The sequence below is a fragment of the Pinus tabuliformis genome, chromosome Q (assembly GCF_031772625.1).
Source record: "Pinus tabuliformis cultivar Carrire ecotype Pingquan chromosome Q, CPIR1, whole genome shotgun sequence".
Lineage (NCBI taxonomy): Eukaryota > Viridiplantae > Streptophyta > Pinopsida > Pinales > Pinaceae > Pinus > Pinus tabuliformis.
In genome coordinates, this window is record NC_142296.1 from 1,041,820,236 (window position 1) to 1,041,845,715 (window position 25,480).

General features: G+C 41.6%; 1 protein-coding gene across 1 annotated transcript; it reads right to left on the minus strand.

Moving 5' to 3' along the window:
• Nucleotides 1-9,733: 9,733 nt before the first annotated feature.
• Nucleotides 9,734-13,875, minus strand: LOC149223060 (uncharacterized). Its single transcript, XM_089387771.1, has 2 exons — nt 13,281-13,875; nt 9,734-13,065 (listed from the first exon to the last, which is right to left on the minus strand). The coding sequence occupies exons 1-2, from the start codon at nt 13,873-13,875 to the stop codon at nt 9,734-9,736; spliced, it is 3,927 nt and encodes a 1,308-aa protein (XP_089243897.1).
• Nucleotides 13,876-25,480: the final 11,605 nt, after the last annotated feature.

The window sequence follows — 25,480 nt, forward strand, 5'->3', positions numbered from 1 at the left end:
GCTACAACTCCCTTAGCTCTTGTACTAGCTGAGGTACTAGTATGTGGATGCTGACCTACAGAAGGCTACAACCTTCTCTTTTCTTCCACAGACCATGTTTCATAAATTTTCAGACTGGATCCACCAATAACATCAATCATACATCAAATATATCTACATCAACCAATCTCCTTTGTACAAACTAATACTGAATCAATGATCCGGATTTAAACAGGAACGCAACAAATTACAGAGATAACCATAAATACTGAGATGCAGCAGAAATAATACTTCATTTCATTAATGGAAAATACTGAAATCTGCTTACAAACAGAAATGGAAAGAAACCAGCTAGGGCGATGGTAGCTTATCTCTGAGAAGAGATGTGGCGGCTACATACCTCTGAACTGTTCCGAACTGTGTTACAATGAGGCTCGAAGGCCTATTTATTGTTGAGAAACAATGGAAAACCCTTCACATCCCGAAACCTAACCCTAGAAGATGAAACGCCAAATTGTGGGCCCCGTTTGGGTAAATTGGTACATCAATTTCCCGGGGTCGTAACTTTGGCATACGATTTCCGTTTGACGCGTACGATAGCTCGTTAGAAAGATCTATCCGAGTACTACCACTTTGGGAGGCAACATCGGTCCATGGACCCATGTTGCCCCAGATTCCCAAAAAAACGTCGTTTAGGGCCTCAAAACGGCTCCGAAAGTTCAGGACCCGAAAAACTGCTAAAAATAGTAAACTGTGCTACAATTTAGGAAACTGAAAAGACTGAAAGAGACAGTTGTGGGGGTCCAAATGGGATAGGTGGGTGGCCACCAAAATCCACCTGGATCATTCCTCCCCCCTTTGGAGGCAATGGTCCCCATTGCGTTGAGTTCCTCCTTGAGATGAGGAAGCTTCTGCTGATCTGGGTCTCTGGTGAGCTGTTCTGCAATCTCTGATGTGTCCAGAAATGGTGGGAAGCATGGTCGACGACGGTCCACATTGAACACTCGGTGCAAGCCAAGGAATGGAGGAATGTTGTGCTTCCAAGCATTATTTCCCGTAGCCTTGGTACTAGTGTAAGGACCATGTCGGAGTCGCCTAAGTTTCTAATGGGTTCTGGTAAGGCGTTCTCTCTGCAGATGCAACCAGACTTTGTTGCCCACCTGAAACTTGAGTGGTATCTCTGTGGGTGAGGAGAAGTTGTTCATGTGTTCTGTCATGGCCGTATCCCTTTGCTGCTGCTGCTGCATGGAGGAACCCTTTGCAGGGGTCATGGAGGTAGCAACGATATTCCCCTTACTTTAGGAGTGAACCAGACAAATAAATTTCATGGTCTATGAGATAAGCTTGCTGCCTTTCTTAGTAGTGATCAAAGATGTGGCAGTAGGTGGGGCTACCTCTAGTATCCTGTATAATGAATTACTCAAGGAAATAATGACAGCACGAGGCCTTGACTCATACACAGCATGTCGCCCCCACAAGTATGGCTGGCCTAATAATACATCACAAACATCTAGAGGTGTAACATCACACAATACCTCGTGTGTGAAGGGCTTGATGCTGTAGGGAAGGCGACACTGCTGGCGAACTTTGAGATCTCATCCTTCATGAAGCCACTCGATACTGTACGGCTGTGGGTGTGGTGTAGTCGGTAGGCCCAACCGCTTCATGACCTCTGCTGAAATGAGGTTCTTTTGGCTGCCAATGTCGACAATGAATTGTAGCGGCGAACCCTTCACCCACATCTGTGAGTTGAAAAGACGCTCCCCTTCCTCTGGATTTCCGGGCTCATCTTTCTGGATCTTGGCGGTGGCAACAGTGGCGCTGGGATCCTCATCAATGATCTGCTTCCCTTTGCTATTCCCCTTGTCGAGTTCTGGCTCAGGGTTGGAACATACATCTGATTCGAAAGCCTTCAACTCAGCCACCAGAGACTGCTTGGTCTGACACTCACTTGTGTTATGAGTGGGACTCTTGTGGAACTCACACCACTTCCCTGTGTCCTTCTTCGGCTTCATGGTGTTGTTCTTTTCTTGCGGCTTCGACAGGTTGTCTTGGGTCACCCCGCCTTGGCTTTGTCCTTTGGGCTTTGGATTTGCAGATCCAAAGTCTCGCTTCTTCTGTTTGAACTTTTGCTCGATTTTGACAGCGTATCGGTATGTTGTGCCGAGTGAGGAGATGTTCAAGAACCCCATCTCTTCCTGGATGTATCTGTGTAGGCAGCCGCGGTATTTGAGTACCAGATGTAGCTCAGAATCTTTGATACCCAACTGTGTGCGAAGGGTATGAAAAATGTTTGTGAACTCCGACACATCTTGGTCTCGTCCCTGCCGTAGTGTGGTCCATTTGATGTATTTGTCCTCATAGGTTCCGACAGGGTAGTACTGCTCCTTGATGGCATCCCGGAAGTCATTCCAAGTGGGTGAAGCTGAAAATAGTGAGCCTGTACTTTCATCCTTCTACCTGCAGTAGGTTTCCCACCAGTCCTTGACGTGGGGGGCTCCTTTGAGAAGAGCGAAAATAATCTTTTCCCGATTTGAAAATTCATGAACAGAAAAATACCCATCTAGCAGATTTAACCATTTATCTACGGCATCTGCGTCTATTTGACCCTCGAATATGGGGATTTCAAAATTAACTTGTACCTTGAAGGGTGTGGCATTTCCAGAGTCGCTGTTGGAAGCCGATGCGTCGCCTCTGGGTAGCCGCTGAAGGATCTGCGCAAAGCTATCCATCATCGCGTTCCTTTGCCGCTCGAGCGCTTCTTCGAGCAAGATTTTGATAGGATCTCCTGCCCCCTCGTCTTTCTTCTCATCCGCCATGGGAGGCCGTCGGGATTTGCGAGGCTGGTCTTGCAAAGGTTCGACCAGTTCAAGCCCTAACTCCTTATATCCCGACCTCATTAGGGACATGCAAAGAAAAACAGAGAAAAAGCAGACCTCTTTGATACCACTGATCCGGATTTAAACAGGAACGCAACAAATTACAGAGATAACCATAAATACAGAGATGAGATAACCATAAATACTGAGATGCAGCGGAAATAATACTTCATTTCATTAATGGAAAATACTGAAATCTGCTTACAAACAGAAATGGAAAGAAACCAGCTAGGGCGATGGTAGCTTATCTCTGAGAAGAGATGTGACGGCTACATGCCTCTGAACTGTTCCGAACTGTGTTACAATGAGGCTCGAAGGCCTATTTATTGTTGAGAAACAATGGAAAACCCTTCACATCCCAAAACCTAACCCTAGAAGATGAAATGCCAAATTGTGGGCCCCGTTTGGGTAAATTGGTACATCAATTTCCCGGGGTCGTAACTTTGGCATACGATCTCTGTTTGACGCGTACGATAGCTCGTTAGAAATATCTATCCGAGTACTATCACTTTGGGAGGCAACATCGGTCCATGGACCCATGTTGCCCCAGATTCCCAAAAAAACGTCGTTTAGGGCCTCAAAACGACTCCGAAAGTTTAGGACCCAAAAAACTGCTAAAAATAGTAAACTGTGCTACAATTTAGGAAACTGAAAAGATTGAAAGAGACAGTTGTGGGGGTCCAAATGGGATAGGTGGGTGGCCACCAACATCCACCTGGATGAATCAACCAATCACTTCTCAAAAAGTTGTAACCAGAATACAGTGATAGTAACCAGAACCCAGAACACTGCAACAATAAATAGAAGTAGCTAAAACATATTTCATGAGACATACACTACTTTAATATGCATAAACTACGTGCATACACTGATGTATGAAGGCCAACCTGTGTATACGATGCTTTGAATTAATGAAATAGCGTGTATATGTGCCTCTGTTGTGCTGAACCTGCGTACAGATCTATAAAAGATAATTTAACCTTTTCACTTATTCAGACATCAATTATACCCAGATTATCAGATTTATAGATCAAGTCATGCGCCAAATATAACAGATCAAAATCACACAAATATACTACCGTTCAAGCCTTAAGATCTTGACCCATCAATAGAACTTATCCTTCTTCTAGAGCTCAGGTTCCTCCTTGATCAGATCCAGCTATGAACCATTACCCAATGCCGAGTATTCTAGATCTTGCTCTTCATCAAATATTCAATACTTGAGTAAATGCCTTTGCCTAATGATCTCTTCTCCCTTCTATAGTCTTAGGCCATACTCAATACCATGGTCCAAAACCATAGAGAATCAATACCATGGACCCAATACTTGGGTTCAACACTTTAGACGAGATACCATGGTCTAAAACCATAGGTTCAAATACCAAGGACTAAATACCATGGACCAAAATTAAGTTTTCCCACATGTACGTGCTTTTCCTTGCATGAAAGTGCATGCATTCGTATACGCGCCTTTTGATCGTCTAACCCATGTGTATACGTGACTTGGTTAAGACGAAACTGCATATATCTCTTTTTCTTTCATTCTAAGAGCCTGGATAGTGATCTGTCATTTGAGTGAGTTGCCATCAAGGACAACACCTATGTCATAGCGCCAAACCTGTGTCATAATGCTAACAATCTCCCCCTTTGGACTTGATGGCAACCACAATTCACTCAAAGTCATTCTCCCCTTTTGTCATCAAGTGAAAAGGGTTATGCTCCCCCTGAGTTTATGCTGAAATCTCTGCTCTGTTGTGCTGTCCATGCTCCCCTTGACTGTAGGCAAGGTCTGCAAGAAGATGTTCTACAAGAAGATACATGACTTTATACATCATAAATGACCTTCCTATCACCAAAGACTCATACATAAATCCATCTCCCAACCAAGTGGGGATATACCAATATTGACTCATCCAACCAACCAAGTGGGGATACACCAAAAGTTTACACAAGATAAAGCAAGAACATTACATCATCCATCCCAGGCATAATGGGGAAACCAAAGTAGGTCGTTACATGACCTTGACAAGAAAGGAAATACATGACATAGAGACGAAATATATACAATAAGACTATGATAGTCATCAACAACTATCATTAGCAGCATTTGTCAATCCTCATTTAGACTAGCAACCATGTTCTTCCTCATCACCTGTTCCACCTAAAACCAAAAACAACTGTGAAATTGAACCAAGGTCTTCTAAGATAATGCCAACAATGCATTATTAGAAGTATATGCTCCCCCTGAACCTATGCCAGCTGGTCTTTGTTAGAACCATATCAGACTCTTTTCATCCTGAGTCTGGCCCACTGATTTCCTTCAAACGAACATATACGCGACTGTATCCACAGAAACCAGCGTATGTATGTGGATACGCTTCATGAAACTTGTGTACAACCACTGTTCTCTGAAACAGATAATTTCAACAACAAGATGATGCATCAACTACTCCTAGCTTCTGCCTGAGATATTCAAAGGTCTCCTTGGGCAATGGTTTGGTGAGTATATCAGCAACCTGTTCCTTGGAGGGAACATACTCCAATTTGACCATTTGTTCAAGCACTTGTTCCTGGAGAAAATGATATTTGATAGGTATGTGCTTGGTCTTTGAATGCATGACATGATTCTTGGAAATATTGATTTCACTTGTATTATCACATAAAATGGAGATAGGCGGAGTACAAGTGATTTGAAAATCTTGCAAAGTTTGCATCATCCAAAGGAGTTGTGTGCAGCAAGATGCAGCAGCCACATATTCCACTTCAGCTGTAGATAAAGCAATTGAACTTTGTTTCTTGCTGAACCAAGATACTAATCTGGAACCCTTAAATAATGCACCACCACTAGTGCTTTTTCTTTCATCCATGCTTCCTGCCCAATCTGCATCTGTATATGCATGAAGTGTGAGATCTGCATCTCTAGGATACTCTAAGCCATAGTTTTGTGTTCCTTGAAGATATTTGAAAATCCTCTTAACTACCTGAAGGTGTGCTTCCTTTGGATTTGCCTGGAATCTTCCAACTATTCCTACTGCATGCATGATGTCTGGTCAGGTACCTATCAGGTAGAGAAAACTACCAATCATGGATCTATAGGTTGGTTGATGTACTGCTGCTGATTCATCATTTGCTTTGAGACTGCATCCTGTTGCCATAGGGGTACATACTGGTTTCCACTCTTCCATGCCATATTTCTTCAAGATCTGCTTGAGGTACTTGGTTTGTGATAGAATGATATCGTCTTTATTTTGTTGGACTTGTAAACCAAGAAAATATGTCAGCTCACCAATTAGGGACATTTCAAACTCTTTCTGCATCACCAAAGCAAAGTTTTGACTCATGGCTTCTTCATTGCTACCAAAGATGATATCATCAACACACACTTCAAGTATTAGCAATTTATCATTATCAATTTTTATATATAGATTGCTATTTGTTGATCCTTTAGAAAAACCTTGTTGATGGAGGTATTTGTCCAGACGATAATACCAAGCCCTTGGAGTCTGTTTAAGACCATAGAGTGCCTTCTTAAGTCTGCATACAAGTTTTGGATCATTTCCAAGGATGAATCCATCTGGTTACTCAATATACACTTCTTCTTCTAAGTCTCCATTTAAAAAGGCAGATTTCACATCCATTTGAAATACTTTGTACTTCTGAAAGCTAGAAAGAGCAAGGAACATTCTTATGCCTTCAAGTCTGGCAACCGGTGAAAACGTTTCTTCAAAGTCTATACCTTCTTGTTGAGCATACCCTTTACAAACAAGTCTGGCCTTGTTTCTAATAACATCTCCGTTTTCATTCAGCTTGTTTTTGAATATCCATTTTGTCCCTATGACATTTTAATCATTTGGTCTAGGAACCAACTCCCAAGTATTATTCTTTTCAATCTTCTCAAGTTCTTCATTCATGGCCTTGACCCAACATTCATCTTTGCATGCTTCACTTACATTTCGTGGTTCAGTGGAGGAAAGCAATGCTAGATAGCTTGAAGCTTCTGAGATAGTTCTTCTTGTTTGTACACTTGCCTCTTTCTGCCCCAAAATTTGAGTTTCTAGATGATTCTTCTGAATGTACCTTGATGGAGTCTTTTCTTCTATCCTTATTTGTTCTTTTGGTGCCTCATGGGTTTCTTCTTCATCATAAGTCTGATTTGATGTTGAAGGATAGTCCTCATCATCTTCAAAATCTTCGGATTTTACCGGCCTAGGAATGTTTCCTTCTTCATCAACCACTACATCAATACTTTCAACAATTTTTCTAATTCATTTATTGTAACACTTATATCCTTTGTTGTGGGGAGAGTAACCAAGGAGAATGCCTTCATCTACTCTAGGTTCAAACTTGCCAAGGTTTTCATCAATCCTTTTGATATAACATTTGCTTCCAAAAATTTTGAAGTATTTTACCGTGGGAGTCTTACCATACCAAAGTTCATGAGAGTTTGAGTGTTGTTTACTCGGACGTTTGTCATGTTGATAATAGTAGCTACAGCAAATGTTGCTTCACCCCAAAAGGCTGCGGGAGTTCTAGACTCATCAAGCATAGCATGAGCCATTTGTTGAACCATTCTATTCATCCTTTCCACTACTCCATTTCGCTGAGGAGTCCTTGCAGTAGAGAATTCCCTTCTTATTCCATGTTCTTCACAGAAATCGAAAAATTCATCCGAGGTAAATTCCCCTCCTCAATTAGACCTAAGGCATTTGATTCTGCGATCTGATTTGTTTTCAACCAAAGCTTCGAATGTTTTGAACTTTCTGAAAGCTTCATCTTTATGCTTCAAAAGTCCTATCCAACACATCCTGGAAAAGTCGTCAATGAACAATATGAAGTATTCTTCTCCTCGAGGTGACCTTTTCCTAGATGGACCACATACATCAGTATGGACAAGTTCAAGTGGCCTACTAGCTGATCCTTCCTTCTCAGGGAAATTAGTTCTGGTTTGCTTACCAAACTGACATGATTTGCATATTGTATTGTCTGGAATTCTGATGTCAGGGATATCATGAACCACCTGATATTTGCATGCTTTCATTATCTAATAGAAGCTTAGATGCCCCAATCTTATATTCCATATCCAGTGTTCATCATTCTTGCTTAGATAGAATTGTTGTTGTCCTCCCTTGAGTGTGTATAAATTATTTGGAGTTCTTATTCCTTTGATCATTATTTCTCCTGTATCAAGCTCACGAACAATACATCCATTTGATCGAAATATTACCTCGTTTCCTTGATCACACATTTGACTGACACTCAATATATTATGCTTTAAGCCATCAACATACATAACATTTCCAGCTTTGACCTTTTCTTTCAAAAAACAGAACCTTTACCTTTTATGAGTGCAGAGGTGTCATTTCCAAATGAGACCTTCTTTTCCTTTTCTAAGGCACTATATGACTAAAGTTTTTCTTTATCACCTGTCATATGTTTCGAGCATCCACTGTCGATGTACCACTGATTTTCCTGCCCTTCTGCATATAAGGCTATACCACATCTTTCTGGTTGCGGTTCTTTCTTTCTCCATGTTTTGGGACTCAATGAAGCTTGCTCCTTCTGAGTTGTTTGCCGAAACCTACTCCTACATTTAGAATCTTCATGACCGAAGTTGTTACAAATAGAACATTCTATTTCATTTTCAAGAGCAGAAAAGTTATTGTAGGTCCTTTTCATGATCCCAGTCATACTCCTTTGTTTTTGAGCTTCTCTAGTCATGATGGTCTTGTAGGCAACACATTGAACATCTTTGTGTCCAAAGTTATGACAACAGAAACATTGGCCATTGAAGAAATTCTCGCGATTATCAAACTTACCGACCAAATGATTGTAGTTTCCATTGACATCCATTCTTGAGGAAAATTGAGAATGATTTACCTACGGTTGGTTGTAGCTTCTGTTCATCCTTGAAGTAGATGGCCCCGATTTACTTGGTGATCTCTGTTCATTCTTGAAGTAAATTGTCCCTGATTTACCTGGTGATCTACATTATGCCTTTGTTGTCGATTGTCAACCTGTTTACTTCTCCTTGCTGCATCAAGATAGATTTTGGAGGTGGATGGCTTCTGTGCTTGAGATGCTTCTTCAGTATATCCAAGACTTGTCTTGATTAGAGGAGAACGCTGCACTTTGATAATCTCATCTAAAGTTTCAGATCCTTTAGCAAATCAAAGATTAAGAGCTTTTGTTTTCTCAATATCTTTTCTAAGTCCCACAATTTCACATTCTAACTTTTCATTGTGTTTTTTCCCTTTCAGCAAGTTGGAATGTCAGAGTATCTATAATCATATTCTTTTCTTCTAAACAAATTTTAAGATTAGAAATTTCTTCATAAAGCCATTCTTCATCTATAGCATCCAAGAAATCATCATCATCAAAAGCCATCAAAAGTATATAATCATTAAATTGTTCATCTTCATCACTATTTGAAAATCCATCACTATCTTCATGTGTATCATAGCTCTTCTTTTTTTCCGGGGAAAAAAGCAACTTTTTATTAAGATAATAAAAGTTTAGATCCAATGGTTCTTAAGCCATGCTGGGCTCATTGATACATTCACAGCTCAACCCGCAGGGAGCATTTTTTTGTTGATTGAAGCCTGAGGGAGTCTTCCTCCCGAGAGGAGGATGTAATCCATTAAAACGATAAAACTAGAGTTAACCGGAGTCTCCATAATGGAAAACAACTCCAAAACAGTAAAAAAAGTGGCCGCCGGCAGTGTGTATGTTTCAAAAATATTAAGAGAGGTCTGAAAGCTGTGATCGGTCAGCCGAAAGGAAGAAACTTCTAAGGAGAAATATATACAATATAAAAACAGTGTATAGAGAAAAACTATATAGGTGCCGACAAAAATGGGGCAGATCAAAATCTGAAATTAATGCTGTTGATCATAAGGAGGCTGGTCTGATCTGTAAGACTGCCCCTGATGTATCTCTTCTATCGCCCAGCTGTCCGGATCCTGTTGTAGACCAGCCTTAGATAACTGATCTGCTTCTTCATTCCTTTCCCTGTAGATATGGCATAATGTAAACCTGTTAAAGAGAGTCTTCAGATATAAAATCTCTTCAACAATTGTCATCAAAATTTGATTTTGGCAAACAGCTAAACCATTGATCCAATTTATAACATTAAGAGAGTCCCCAAATAACTGTATAGAGTTGATACTTTTGTGTTGTAGCCAGCATAATAAGAGACGTAAAGAAGAGAGTTCTGCAAAATTGTTTGTTCCTGTACCCAGCCCAACCGAGGCTTTTAGAACGTGTTTCGGATCGATATGGATGCTCATGCCTGCACCGGCCCGATTGTTTTGTGAGGCTCCGTCAAAGAAGCCACAAGGGATATTCTCCTGAATTATGAAATTATTTTGTTTTGTTCTGGTTTTTTTTTCTTCAGGAGGAGGCAGAGCAGAATAAATGGCTGTGATATTAGAGGCAATGACAGAGGACGGTGTATTTTGATCTTGGAACAGACTCTTATTTCTCGCTAGCCACACACCCCAGCAGAAGATAATAGGCAAGTTCCTCATATTCCCTTCCGAATTAGTTTGCCACCACTTCCTCCAGGAATCGCCCAACGGCTCATTTCCCCACTGTGCATTAACCTTGAGGAAACCAGTGACCTCCTCCCAAATCTTCCTCGAGAAGGGACAGGTGGTGAAAAGATGATTTGTAGTTTCCTCATCAGACTTGCACAGAGGACAACGCCCAGGACCAGCTAAAAACCTAGTTTGTAGGATTTCCCATGTTGGAGCCTTCCTGTTTAATATACACCAGAGAAAGAGCTTGGATTTTGCAGGGCATTTGAGTTTCCATAAAGCTTTGGACCACCAATCCGGTACTCCCCATCCTATCTTTCCCAAAAGAAAAGAATATCCCTCTTTTGGAGAATACCCCCCAGATTTGCTGTGAGCCCACATTAACCTGTCAGGATCCTCCCTTATCCTAACATTGGATCGATTTAGTTCTTTGATGAAACTTGTCCATTCATTCTTCCATCTGACATTTAGCTCTAACTCTTCATCATCCTTCCAAGCCTGTCCCCAAATAGTTGACTGCCCAACTCTTGCCACCTGATTTAATGAGGTGATATCTTTGGACTCAAGATGTCGAAGGAGCCCTGGCGATAAGGCATAAGCTTCATTACACCCGACCCAAGGGTCTCTGCCAATCCTGATTTGTCTGCCATCTCCCACTTTCCAAGCTAACCCTTGCTCAATCACTGAGAATGCATCCACCGTGGCCTTCCAAATTACAGAAGAGTTTTTTGCCTTCTTGTTCTGGCTCCGAATCCAAGCTTCCAAGGGCATTGGATCGATATACTTCCTTTTTACCACCCTTGTCCATAGGTTTTCTATGGTTATAAGCCTCCAACCTGACTTTGCTGCTAATGAAGTGCTGAACTCAGGAAGTCTTTTAATCCCCCAACCTCCCCACTCTTTTGATCTGGCCACTTTGTCCCATGCCACCCACGGTAATCCGGCCGATTCCTTAGAGCCTGCCCAAAGAAATCTGCAACAAATTCTTCTGATTGTCTCCATAACACCTTTAGGAATCCAAGTTAGAGCAGCCCAGTAAACTGGTATGGCTAGCAAGACCGATTTGATGAGTGTTAACCTACCTGCTCTGGACAGCCATCTATAGCTCCAATGTGAGATTCTAGCTTCAATTTTTGCTATAATCCAATTCCAATCTTCTTTTCTGTAAGCATCTGGTTTTAGCCAAAAGCCCAGATATTTGAAAGGAGCATCTAGAGATTGGCTAGGAAAAGGAAAAAGATCGGCCAGAAGACTCCTTTCCCTTCTGTCCACATCTGCCAAACAAACTTGTGATTTCACAGAATTTATCTGCATTCCAGTTGCTTTTAGAAAAAGATCAAAAATGCATTTTATCTCCTTTAATTCGCTAAAATTTCCATTTGTAAAGATCAATATATCATCAACGAAAAGAAGATGAGTGATGAAGGGATTTATTGCTACCTCTAAACCTTTTACCTTGTTCTCACTTCTGGCTTTATGTATCAGCCTGCTAAGTCCTTCAGCCACAAGGAGAAACAGAAGAGGAGATAATGGACACCCTTGTCTGAGGCCTCTCTGGCTAGAGAAAAAGGAAGAGGCAGCTCCATTGACCAAAACTGCAAAGCTGACATTTGTAATACATCCCATGATCCAGCTGACAAAAGGATAGTTGAAACCCACATGAGTAAGAAGCATTCGTAGATAGAGCCAGCTTATCCTATCAAATGCTTTGGAGAGGTCTATTTTGAGAACAACACCTTTCTTTTTCTTTCTTTTGACACTATGGATTACCTCTTGGGCAACCCCGATAGCTTCATGGATTTGTCTGCCATCCAGGAACCCAAATTGTTCCATAGATATGTTCCTTGACAAGATTGGAGCTAATCTGAGGGCTATAACCTTTGAAATAATCTTATAAATGCAGTTGCACATTGAGATTGGTCTGAAATCTTCAAAACTTTCCGGCTCATTCTTCTTAGGAATGAGAGCAATAAATGTTGAATTAAAAGGTCTATAAATGTCTCCTTTCAGTCTTGACTCTTCTACAACTTCAGTTATCTCGTCTCCAATTTGATCAAAAAAATGGAGAAACATTTCAATAGTCCAGCCATCAGGGCCTGGACTTTTGTCTTTGCCCAAAAGCTTCATGGCTGCTTCAATCTCCGCCTTAGTGACCGGTGTTGAAAGATCTTCGGAATCTTCTTCCTCAATGAATCTGGGAAAACATTGCACAGTTTTAAAGACTTCTGCAATAGTAGCCTCTCCCTGATCAGAATATAAGTTTTGAAAATGTCTTTTCCCTAATCCAGAAAGTTCTGAAAAGGACCTGACATCTCTTCCTTCTTCATTTTTAAGGCTCCAAATAGTGTTTATTGATTTTCTTCCTTTTGCAAAATTATGAAAAAATTTGGTGTTTTCATCCCCAGACTTTAGCCAAACTGCCCTGCTCTTTATTCTCCATTCTTCTTCCCTTTCCAGAAGAATTCTGGTTTGCTGCTTCTCCAAAAGAAGAATTCTATCCTTGGTTTCTTGAGATGAGTATCCATCTGAATCCAAACCCTCCATCTGTTTCAGTTCTTCCCTTATACTGATCAGCTCCTCATTTTGTTTCGATTTCCTATCCCTTGCCCATGAGATTGTAGCTGATTTCAAACTTTTTAAATTTTCCATGAACAAAAAGCTTTTCTCCTCTCCTGCATTGTGTTCAGGGTGAGTCCAAGTTTTTTTAAACAGATCACAGAAAGAAGGGTCATGAAGCCAAGCAGGATTAAATTTGTAAGGGGCGGGGGCTTGTGAGGAGGAGTAGATAGGTCTAAGAAGATTGGGAAGTGGTCCGAATTCCCAGTTTCCTCCACCCACTGTCTGATTAGAGGAGCTTTCGAGGATAGAGAGTCTGATAGCAGGAAACGATCTAATCTTTTGGCAATCCTGGCTGCTCCTACTCTTCGGTTCCTCCAAGTAGGCTTTAGCTTAATCGGGAGAGGGTCAATAAAGTTATTCTCAGAGATGAGATTATGGAAAAAATCTGTTAGTGGATCTTCTCTCGCCAATGGTCCCCAAGCTTCAGCACGACCCAAAGTGAAGTTTAAATCACCTCCCAGAATCATCACAGGAGCTTTCATAACAGATTTTGTCATCAAGTCATCCCAAAAAAGTTCCCTACCTTGACAAGGCCCATAGATATTTACTATGGTGATAGGGAAATGGAAATCAGGGGATATTATCTCCATTCCCATAACATTCTTCATCCCCCAGGTATTGAGAACTTTAACCCTCCCTTCTTTGTAACCGATTGCAGTTCCCCCCGAATGTCCAAAGGCATCCATAGCGATGAAAATCCACCCTGGAAGAAGGGCATTAAGCATAGGTTCAATCTCATAGGCCTTCCCCAGGGTTTCTTGCAGAAAGATAACATCTGCTTTTGAGTTGAAAATCCATTCTTTCAAGGCCAGTTTTTTAGGTTTGCTGGCCAAACCTCTGCAATTCCAGGATGTTAGGATCATTTGATAACTCCCTCTGGGGGATGTGCTGCTCTAAGAACCCCCTGAATGGAATATTGTTTGCCATCTGCAACATCCATCTTTGCTTTAAGTTTCGCCTTGGACAGATCAGATTTCCGTCCTCTTTTGTTTTTGGATTTGTTCTGTGTAGGAATCATGCCCAACCCACCTAAAGACCCCTGAGTCACTTGGTTCCCACCCAAAGATCTCAGATTGTATGGGCAAGGGGCCCGGGACACAGGGAGAGAGAGAGGAGGCCAATTGTCTTCACAGTTTATGTCCAGAAGTGGTAATGTTTCAGTTAAAGTTTCCACATCCGGCTTTAACATAGTGACGCCCATATTATCAACAATATATTTTTCTTGCTCTTTATAGGACGATGAGGCAATATTATGATTTACATTTGAATGCTCAGGAGAAATAAAAGAAGAGAGAGTCCCTGAGCACTTACCCTTCTCCTGATCGACGGATTGGGTTAGATTTGTTTCCTCAACTGATCCTTTCTCAGCTTCCGGGTCTTTAGCTATTTCCTCGACGACCCCTTCCACAGCTTCCTGATCTTTGCCAGTTCCCACCTCCATTTCTTTAGGATGTACGCATTCGTCCGATGGTCCTTTCTCTATCTCCTCTGCCTCCAGATTCATAGGGTCTTGTGGCTCCGGCATGTCCTGCTCCATCCTCGTCTGAGCATCGGTTTGAGCGTTTACTCTGTGAGCAGATGTCCTACGAAAATGTCTCCTTCTTCTCTTATGGGGGCAATCTTTTGCCAAATGTCCGTGCTCGTGGCACCAATGGCATCTAAAAGGCAGGTATTCATAGTCTAAAATTTGTTCATAGACATATTCATGGAATTGTAGATTAATCTTTTGTGCCAGACCCCCGCTCGGTTTGAGCATTACTAGAATGCGCGCAGTAGCCCTATTTTTTGATGTTAAGAAAGACATATCCGCATCCATGTATGCCCCCAACCTGTTACCGATGGTTTTGAATACTTCCTCAGTCCATAGTAAGGAGGGCAAACCCGGAGCACGCACCCAGACAGGAAATATATCCGTGCGCTCCTTGATAGCATCAAACAAAGGAGACCATTTCTTAAATAGAACAGGAATGTTATCAATATGCCATATACGCTGCAGGACCCAATCCGCCGTCTCTCTGTCATCAAATCTGAATTTGAACCATCCTTTTGCTAATACCTGGGCTTCGAAATTTACAGATCTCTCAGATATAAAACTTCTTTCGCCCCATTCTTGAAGGAAATCAGATGTATATGGCTTACCTCTGACTCTGCCTACCAAAGTGCAATCTGCAACCGCTAGAGCTTCTATCATGGAGACCTCCATCCCCAGAACCAGGTTGTCCGCTATTGCCTGTGTTCCAATGGGTCTTTTCTGTTTCCTTGTCGCTCCTCTTTGCCTAGAGCTTTCCACCACCGGTCTTCTTCCTTCACAATCCTCGTTATTATCTGGTGTTATCTGTGCTGAGCCCAATAGGGTATCTGATTCCCATAGAGGCGGGATCTGTCCTGAAAGACCCAAATCGTCGTTCCCAGAGAACAAGTTGTCCGCCCCCAAACCGTCATTTCCTTCCGACCCACCTGCTAAAGAAATGCCGAGGTCGCTTGGTTGTGGCTCGAGCTGGCCTTGGGAATCGCGTGGAAGGGAAAACCTCGTTATCGAGGTTGAAGCTCCTGGAATTCTAGGTTGCTCAAGACCCGCTGGAAACCCTAACTGGGTTATTTCTTCGAGCCCCTTAGGATTTGTAAACCGAGATTTCAGTGGTTGACCCTTTAGATCCGAGGGCAAACTAGCCGCAATCACCCCTCTCGTATCAGACCCTTTCCCTTCTTGAATAGGGCCGACCTCTAAACCTTCATTCTGAATCACTCTGTCCGGCTCCTTGCCTTGGAGTAAAACCTGAGGGATCTCCGCCTGAGATGCAGACTCTAGACTGGGGATTTCTACAGACCCAAAATAGTAGTCCACATTCTGAGAATTGATTTCCTTGCCCCACATGGAGAGAATATCTTCAACATCTGGGTCCAATGCTAAAAACTCGGAGGGTTTAACCATGGTTGAAACTCCAAGGAATTGATATCACCGACAGACCAAAGAAAACGGAAACAGCAGACAGCAGACAGTTGACAGTAATAATATTTTACTTTATCGACCAAAGGAAAAAGCCAAAACGCGGTTTAACCTCCATCTGCCAGTTGCAAAAAGCTGAAAGGGAAACTTCCGCGACGGCAGCTGTGCGGGGAAACAGGCCTCGTCTACCTACCCAAACCCTGTTCGGGGTTCAAGACTCTGACCAAGGTTCGAAACCCTCCCCTGCTGCATCCTTCCCGCTTCACCCAAACTCCATCCATGTGGAATTTCATAGCTCTTCTTACCTACATTCTGTTTTCTATTCCATCTAACTAGCTCCTTACCTTTGCCAGGCTTATCTTTATGAGTACACTTGGCTGCATAGTGACCAACTCTTCCACAAGTAAAGATTTAAAAGGTAGCTTACCTCTTAATCTTCCAGATCCTCGTTGAAGGTTCTTGACAAAGTTTGATTCTTCCTCTCCTTCTGAAATATGTCCTAACTCATTGTATTCTCCTTTTCTTGAGGCTTTGAATGAAAATTCTCTCATGTTTGATGGTCCCCCTTTTCTCATTTCGAAAGTAGTTAGGATTCCGTGCAACTGTGACATGGTAATGCTCTGTAGATTCTGCTTTTCTTCTATGGCAGAAACTTTTGATTCAAACTTAGAAGACAAAGATCTTAGAACCTGATCATCTCCTCCATAGCTCAGAATGATCTTGTCCCATATTACTTTTGCGGTTTTGAGCTGCATAACCTTGACGAATTCTGATTGAGATAAGATCCCTAATAGAGTATTGATAGCCTTTGCATTTGTTTCATACTGCTTCTTACCAGCCGTATCTATAGGATTTGCTGATGGAAATGTGTATCCTGTTTCCACGATATCCCAAATTTCTGTACCAAGAGATTGAAGATAGGTTGTGATTCTTACCTTCTAATAGAAGAAGTTGCTTCCATCAAAGATTGGTGGCCTGATAGATGCCTCCTTTTCGTAGTTGTTCATGATGATAGATCTTCCCTCAAGCAATCAAGCTTCTTCTGAAGGACTTGCTCTGACACAAATTCTTGGAAATAATACTGAGTGCGGGGGTGAATCAGTATTATCAGGTCAATTATTTTTCATTTCACAATCAGATTTGTATACGCTACTTCAGTTAGTAAAAACCACGTATGTACGCAACTTAAGTTAAGGAAACCAGCGTATATCCAACAGACTTGTAATTTAAATTATTCTTCAGATGTTGATCATTAATCTGTGCATCAAACCATATAAATAGTAACTAGGAAAAGTGAAACAGAACATGCAGTCACAAATAAGAACACAAGATATAAGGTGGAAACCCAATGTGGGTGAAAACCACCTGCTGCAATTCGTCTCTATCTTCTTTTAATTAGAAACTTCTTTTTACAATGTTTCTGTACTGGTGCAATCTTATACCAGTATGTAAGCTACTACCTTTAGAAGGCTACAACCTTCTCTCATTCTCCAGCTTCTCCTAGAATGGAGCTACAACCCCCTTAGCTCTTGTACTAGCTGAGGTACTAGTATGTAAGTGCTGACCTACAGAAGGCTACAACCTTCTCTTTTCTTCTAAGGACCATGTTTCATAAATTTTTAGACTGGATCCACGAATAACATCAATCAAACATCAAATATATCTACATCAACCAATCTCCTTTGTACAAATTATTAGCACCTAAATCTGCCTTAGTCTGAAGGGAGACAAATATCAGGGTAACCACAAACCACGCTCAGTCTGGTAGATAGCCCTACCAGAACAGGAGAGGGCTCTCTCTGAGTCACACTCAGCGAATAAGTAAATGGAATGGTCTGAGATGACTAATAGTGAAATATTGATCTTAGGCTAGTAAGTAAATATGGATACAAGAAGCAATTTTTTATGAATGACTGAGTTTCTGGGATGGTATGGGACAAACGGACAGCAATGAGCAGAGAATTTAATACAAAGGCACAGATTACTTCGTGAGGCAAGACAGGCAAAAAGTCTAGCAATTTAGTTTGAAATAATGTGAAATGGAGGAATTTCTTAGGAGGGTGAAAAGGGCATAAGTACATGAATCCTTTTCAACAGAAGAAGAACACTGAACATGAAATTTTCCCATAGGCAGAGCAATAAAAATGAATTCTACCTTATCTAACTTAGAAAATTTCACCGGAAATGAATATGAAATGAACTATGAAACATTACGAAATGCATATGAAACATAAGAGACACATTTGCTACACTCACAACCACATGAATCTCATGAAAGAGAGCCGCTGCCTTTCATTAATCCTCTGTCAAAATATACAATGAAGAACTGAGTTTCTCTCCCACAGTCTCCCAGAAATTACAAGCCAACCCTTTAAAAATGGTTTTCATACAATAAATAGACTATGCCATGAGGAAATAAAACGACCAAGAGTTGGGGAGTTTTTCGAATCATTACAAAGTGGAAGTGGAAATCCAACCATTAGTTACAGGTGCAGCGTTACAAAAATGACAAATGGCTTGGGTGACTACTCGCCTTCCTTTGCCACTTGGATAGAAGCCAACCTTTAGTGGAAATGCTTTAAATTTTGCCTTTGGTGCCGAAAAAAGTGTAGTGTAGATGAGCGAGCCCACTTGGAGAAAGTCGCGAATCAAAATTTCGTGAAGCGGGCACAATTTTGGCCTTCTTCTCTATATGCGCCGTGCCACTTTGGAGGCTTTTTTGAGGCACCTGTAGGAGTCCAAATGTGCCCAAGTGTGCTTGTTGGTAAGATTGGCCTGTCTACTTTCCAACCCAAGTGGAATTTCTGAATTTGGTGCTCATTTGCCCTCCAAATCTTCATTCTCCCAACACTACTTCTTGTGTGTCAAAATAGGGGCAGAGAGGTCATTGTTTGAGTGTTTTTGACCTCCTGGAGACTCAAATCATGCCCAAATTTCTTGTCCAAGCACTAGTAGTCATCGTTTTGCATGCTAAATCCAAAATGCAAACCATTTGTGATTTGGAGCTCCCAATCCTAAGCACCGCGCCACTGGGAGAAAAAACCTGTGTTGTGACCAAAAATTTTCCATGTGACCAAAATTGCCCCAAATTTCTTGAAATTTGGGCTGGAGCTTCCTTATCAAGTGTTATGGTGGGAAAAAGAGGCTTCAGCCAATATCTGAAGTTGATCGAGCTCCCTTTGCCTCTTTTGCTTCTTGATTGCTTCCTCAACTTTGCCTTCAAATTCCTGATTCGGGCCTTGCACACTTTGTTTTGCGCCATGTAGTGGAAAGCCATGTGTCTCAGCAATGCATGGTCCTTGTCGGCCTTGTCCAGCAGCCTCTCCAAGTGCATGTTAACTCTCTCAAGGTTGGCCTCCCGATCCTCATTAATCTCTTGCTCCAATGACGTGAGCTCAACTCTTCTCCTTTGTGCAGCTTGGCGATGCTCACAAATGTTTTGTAGCTCCATGATCGCTTGCTGATCCTCCAGCTATTTGTTCCTCTACTCTAGATATTTCATGCTCCACTTAGCCCTCTCCAGGTCAAGGGAGAAGGCTTTGATCTCTGATTGCTTCTCCTGGATGATCTCTCTAAGCTATACACTTGTCGGTTCTGTATCTGTATCATCATCATGAAGGAGAACGAATTCAGTCTCTTGTTCACTTGATGGCTCACCTGAAGTCCCCTCATCCTGCATTTTCTCTTTGCCTTTGTCCTGTTCCTGTGATGTTGATGGTGGAAGTGAGGCCCCTTCCACCCCGGGTGGAGATAACACTCGCTTTGTCGCTGCAAACAAACGTCGGGTGCCTTTTTTATATGTAATGAAAACCGGCGCACTAGCAGTCTCATGGTGCTCATACCGACGAGAAGGTTCACCCTCTTGCTTAACCTCTGATAATACCTGTGAAGTGTTGAAGAAGTCACGGGAGATGAAATCATCCCAAGTAATGCCCAACAATCCCAGCTGATGAACCACCAAAATCTTAATAAGAGCAAAGTCATAATAACTGTTAAGTTGCTACTGAGGGGTCTTGTGCTGCATGAAGGTGTTCATCCTCTCTATGTTCCTGCAAATGAAAAATGGGATGTTCATCATCCATACCCTGGTAAAGTGCATGAGAAATATGATGTGATAGGCATATAGACGAGAGAACCTCCCCTCACAGTTGAAGTACTTCATGATCAACTTCATGAGTGGAGCGTATTCATCTTTCAAATATCTGAATGGAAAGACTTTGGTGAGTTGCCTCAAGCAACTGGCCTTAATGTAAGGCTCATAATGCTGCCGATCAACCTTCTGTTTCTTGTGCCATGGTTCTCCAACATTTGGTATGCCGGTTGCTAATGAGACAGTTTCAGGTGTCAGTGTGAAGGTGACACCGACCAAGATAGAGTGATCTCCATGTAGGTGAAGCACAAAAATACGGGACAACTCATGATGAACTCGAACATTAGCCACTCTTTGACAAATCTCAAAACATGATAGATGCTGGAAGCATGACATGGCAAGAGGGCAGGCCTGCAACTCAGTGAGGGTGGTTGGCTCATCCCTAACATGTTTGCCACTCTTGTGATGTCTCCTGGGAGCCTGTTCTTCCGAGGATGAATCACTTTGTGTCTCCATCTCATACTCTGATGAATGCTCAGATGCCATGACTGTTATGTGTACTGTACTCGGGCTGCCCTTTGATGATGGTGTGAAACTAGGTGTTGTTTGTGATATCTCCCACCAAGGGGAACAATGAAAAAAGGGAGTATTAGGAGGGGAATAATATGATGGGAATAGGGGTTATGGGGAGAAGTTTTGTTTAGGGATATGTAGGGGGGTTTGGGGATTTGATAAGGTAGGGTTTTGGGGTTTTATAAGGTAGAGTTTTGGGGTTTTAATAAGGTAGGGTTTTGGGGTGTTATGTTGACAAATAAGAGGAGGGGATAGGGAATGGAGTTTGGTAATATTTTAGGGTAGGGGTAATAGGGAAAAATGAGATGGGGGGAAGGGAAAAATGGAGAGGAGGGAAAAGATGAGAGGTGAAAGAGGAGCCTTGGCATCAACACCACAATTTTGCAACCCTAGCAACAATGGCTTTGGTGTTTTCTAGTGGTTGGTTTTATGAATTTTAGTTGCCACTATAACTAGCCATGAACCACCATAACCTTCAAAAAAATACATGAGCCATCGAGATTTAGAGCCTACCTGTCGATTTGAGGGGTTTCAAAGGAAACTTGAGGCAATTTGGCACGATTTCGGGCCTTTGGGGGTGTCTGCCACGCTCTTTATATGCGTCGCGCACATAAAATAATATGTCACTGTGAGGATCCATCTATGCTGATCGGAAGAAGCGAGATGAATTTCACCAATGAAATCCAATCCCCATTGCTAAAAAGGGGCACTCACCTCAATGGGCTTAAGCGGAAAAGGCTATAATTTCTCCCTCCCTTCGAAAATCTGGCATTTATGACAGTGCTTGACCATCTTATATACATCAACGAACAATGTCGGCCAATAGTACCCTACTCTCAGAATTTTATTTGCTGTTGACTTCCAAAAAAGGTGACCACCATAGTCTCCTTGGTGGCAGTCCTCCATGACCTGCTTTGCTTCTTCTTCCACCAAACAATTCGAAAGAACACCACCGGGATCTTTCCAATACAATGCGGAATTAAGAATGCAAAACTTGGCAGCTTTCAACTTGAATGTTCTCGCTTTGTTTCTAGTCATGCCGGGCGGTGGTGACAAATTTTTAAGCACATATATGATATATGAATACCATGGAGAGAGAGCAAACATTTCAGATACCTGAATTGATGATGCTTCCTCATTCTCATCGGACATAGCAACGATCAGATTTATGTCCAAAGCGTGCAAGTTTGATTTGGCCATTAACTTTGCCAATCCATGTCCTTTAACCAGCTTTGTGGGCTTTATTTCCACATCATATTCCAGCAAGGCTGCAATCAATTTGCCTCGTCTTCCTTCCGGATCGGTCTGCACTAAAACATCTTTGACAGCAGCGTTAGGAACATAAGCCAAAATATGAGAATGTAGAATATATTCTTGGAAATCTTTCAATGCCTTCACAAGTGCAAGGGCTTGCTTCTCAATTGATGTTGTATTTTAAGGCTGCATCTCTTATAGGTCTTCTGAAGAATGCAATGGGTCTTTCATGATCATCTCTTTTCTGCAATAACACAGCTGCCATAGTGTGCTCCGAAGCAAATGAAAACAATATGAAATCCTGAGTGTAGTCCAGGCTGACTAGAACGGGAGCTGAAGAAAGAGCCAATTTGAATAAATTGAAAGATTTTACAGCCTCCTCCGTCCACTTCACTTGGTTGTCCTTCTTAAGCATGTTTGTCATCTCTCATAGGTGCTCAGCAAGATTAGGTACAAAGCGGCGCAGAAAATTCATTTTACCATTGAAATATTGTATCTCTTTCTTATTCTGGCGCAGATCGATTTGCTGAATTTCTTGCACACATGTTGGGTCAATACGAATGCCATCTTTTGAGATAATGTGCCGAGTAGTTTGCCTTCCTGCATGGCGAACAAGCTCTTTTTCGGATTCAGCGACAAGCCATATTTTCTGCACTTTTAAAAGATAGTTTTTAGATGGTACATGTGCTCTTCATCAGATTTGGAAAACACCATCAAATCATCCAGGTACACAACCAAAAAGACATCCTTCTCATTTACGAAAGCTAAGTCCATTTCCCGCTGAAAGGTGGCACCTGCGTTCTTCAAACCGAAAGGAATTTTAGCGTAATGAAAGGTTCCCCATGGAGTGGTGAAAGTTGTCTTGTCTCGGTCATCTTTATGGACAGAAACTTGGTTATATCCAGAATAACCATCAAGTAGTGACATACGAGATGCTCCCACTGCTCACTGAAGTATATGGTCCATTTTGGGCAGTGGATAATTATCTTTCAACGAAACTTTATTGAGATTTCTAAAATCAATGCGTAAGCGAATCTCACCTGTCTTCTTTTGTACGGGCACCAAATTAGAGATCCAATCTGAAAATCTAATAGGAACAATGATCCCTGATTTGTACAACCTGTTTATCTCCTTTTCAATAGATGGCAGCAACTTTGGATTTAGCCTTCTTAACTTCTGTCTGAATGGTTTTTGATTGGGCTTGATGGGTATAGTGTGCTGAATTATATTGGTATCATATGTCTTTAAGTCAGAATAGTCCCAAGCAAACACATCTGCAAATGAAGACAACAAACTGATATATTTGTCCTTGATCTTTGGTGGCAATTCTTTAGATAGTTTTACCATTTTAGGATTAGCAGTTGTTCCGATATTGACCTCTTCCACACCCTTCTCTGTCGGCTGCAATGTTGGTTTGCGAGCTACATCATCTTGATTGAAGAGTTCTTCTAAAGGTATCAAGCCTTTAGGAATAACGTTATTCTTTAGCTGCAACACATTCATTTGATTGATCTGCACCTCATCTGTACCATTACCTTTACCATCGTCATTTTATACATCAATTGAGGTTTCTTTGAACTTACCTTTGTTTTGCAGAAAATCATCAATCTCCTCATCATCTTGGAAAACTTGCCAATATCTTTGATTGTCTGGGATAGTCGGACGATGCTTGAAATGGATTTCAAATTTATTACTGGAGTTCATTGGGATCTTCAAACTACTTGCTGCCTTAGAAAGAGCATCAACAATACTATTTTGTATACGAGGCACACATGTCAAGGTGTATTCCGAAAACAATATTAGGATGTCTAGTACTGCATTACGGTAAGCCCGCATCCAAGGATGCTTTGCTTGATATTCACCTCTGACCTACTTAATCACCAATTCGGAGTCGCCATATACTGAAATCCTCTTAGCATTCAACTTTCTTAGAATCTTTAGGCCAGAAATCAGAGCTTCATACTCAGCTTCATTGTTTGAACAATCAAAAGCCAACTTGTAAGAGCATACCCGCACGTTACTAGGCACTTTGTTCGGGCCGGAGAAAGGACTGTGTACCCAAATTCCCATTCCAACGCCATCATTTCCCACTGCTCCATCGAAATATATGGTCCACAAACCTTCTTCCTCCTCTTGCAAGTGTTGAAAATATGTTTGTTGTGCTTGGTCTGCTTGCTGTCCATTACTTTCAGCTGATCGTTCATCGGTGCTCTGTTGTTCTTGTCCTTCTTTCTTTAAAATTCCTCTGAAATTTTCTGTTATTTTCGGAATATCATCTGCTTCTACTAACTGACTATCGATATCATTGAAACTATCATAATACAAAACAAAAGACTCTAAATCTGTATGTACATAATTAATCGAATGATTTATTGGTTTCTCCTTGCTTGTGATCATGTATTTCATTTTTTGTTCTCGATACAATTTCCTCATTTGGCCAAACACCGGAATCGTTGCATAGGAGAAGTCTAGATGTAGTGTCCCTTTCAATTTTGCTACCCAAGACCTAGAAAGAAGCATGCCAAACCTGGGAGGAATATCTGCTACAACAACATCCATCAAAACATTCTTCATTGGGAGCTTATCCAGACTCACAACCAAGTCTTTGATGAGTCCTATACATCTTACTCTGCTAGAATCAAACGAATAGAGATCATGGTATTGTCGGGTGATGTCCAGACCAAGCTTATCCATGATAGCCTTGGGCATGAGATTGTGAGAAGCTCCGGAATTGAACATGGCATTATGTAACACAAAATCATGCAACCTTAAACTGATATAAAAGGGTGGCACATCACTATCAAGAGACTCACCATTCGATGCTGGCCCAAAAATCATTTCAGGTTGATCGTCTTCGACATTCACCATGTCGGACGTTGGGTCCAAATTCAACATTTTAGATACTTGCCCTCTATAACTATTGTTCCTCATTATTTCAGTCAAGGGGATGGATACCTTTAATTTAGAAATCTCATTCTCTAAATTAAAAGCGGGAATCTTTTCTACCTCTTTCACTGGGATTTCTTTCTTTTCCTTTTCTTTCGATGCAACTTGCTGATGTGATTTTTCTGCTGATGGTGATTTTCTGCTCTCCGGACCAACCGCTTCATTTCCTTTCCTTTGTGTAACTGATGAATCATTCTTTGATGCCTCAACATCCTTCCTTTTTCTGAATTGGTTTGACCGGCACATCTCTGTTTCTAAGTGAATATCACTGCTGCTGGGCGGAAAGAGCATTCATTACGCCGTAAGGCATTTCCCTTTGAAATCAACTTTCTTCTTGGGTTATGTTTACATTTCTGAGCCTTTGATTTAAGTGTTAGACGATGAAAATAATCTTACCCATCCAATTGATTAGATTAGACCGGTATACGATGCGACCCAGCAGATCGACGCTTGCCCTCGCTCGACACTACGCTACTTCTAGGTGATTTCTCCGTGTGGTGCACTTGCCCTCGCTCGACGATACTATATTCCAGGACCCTGGATCTGTGGAAATCAACTTCGGGAAACCCTTCATATCAATCATAAGGTAGCAAATCATATTCTGACCCTCAAAACATACCCAGTCTTCTACAAGACCCATGAGATTATTCTAGGACCC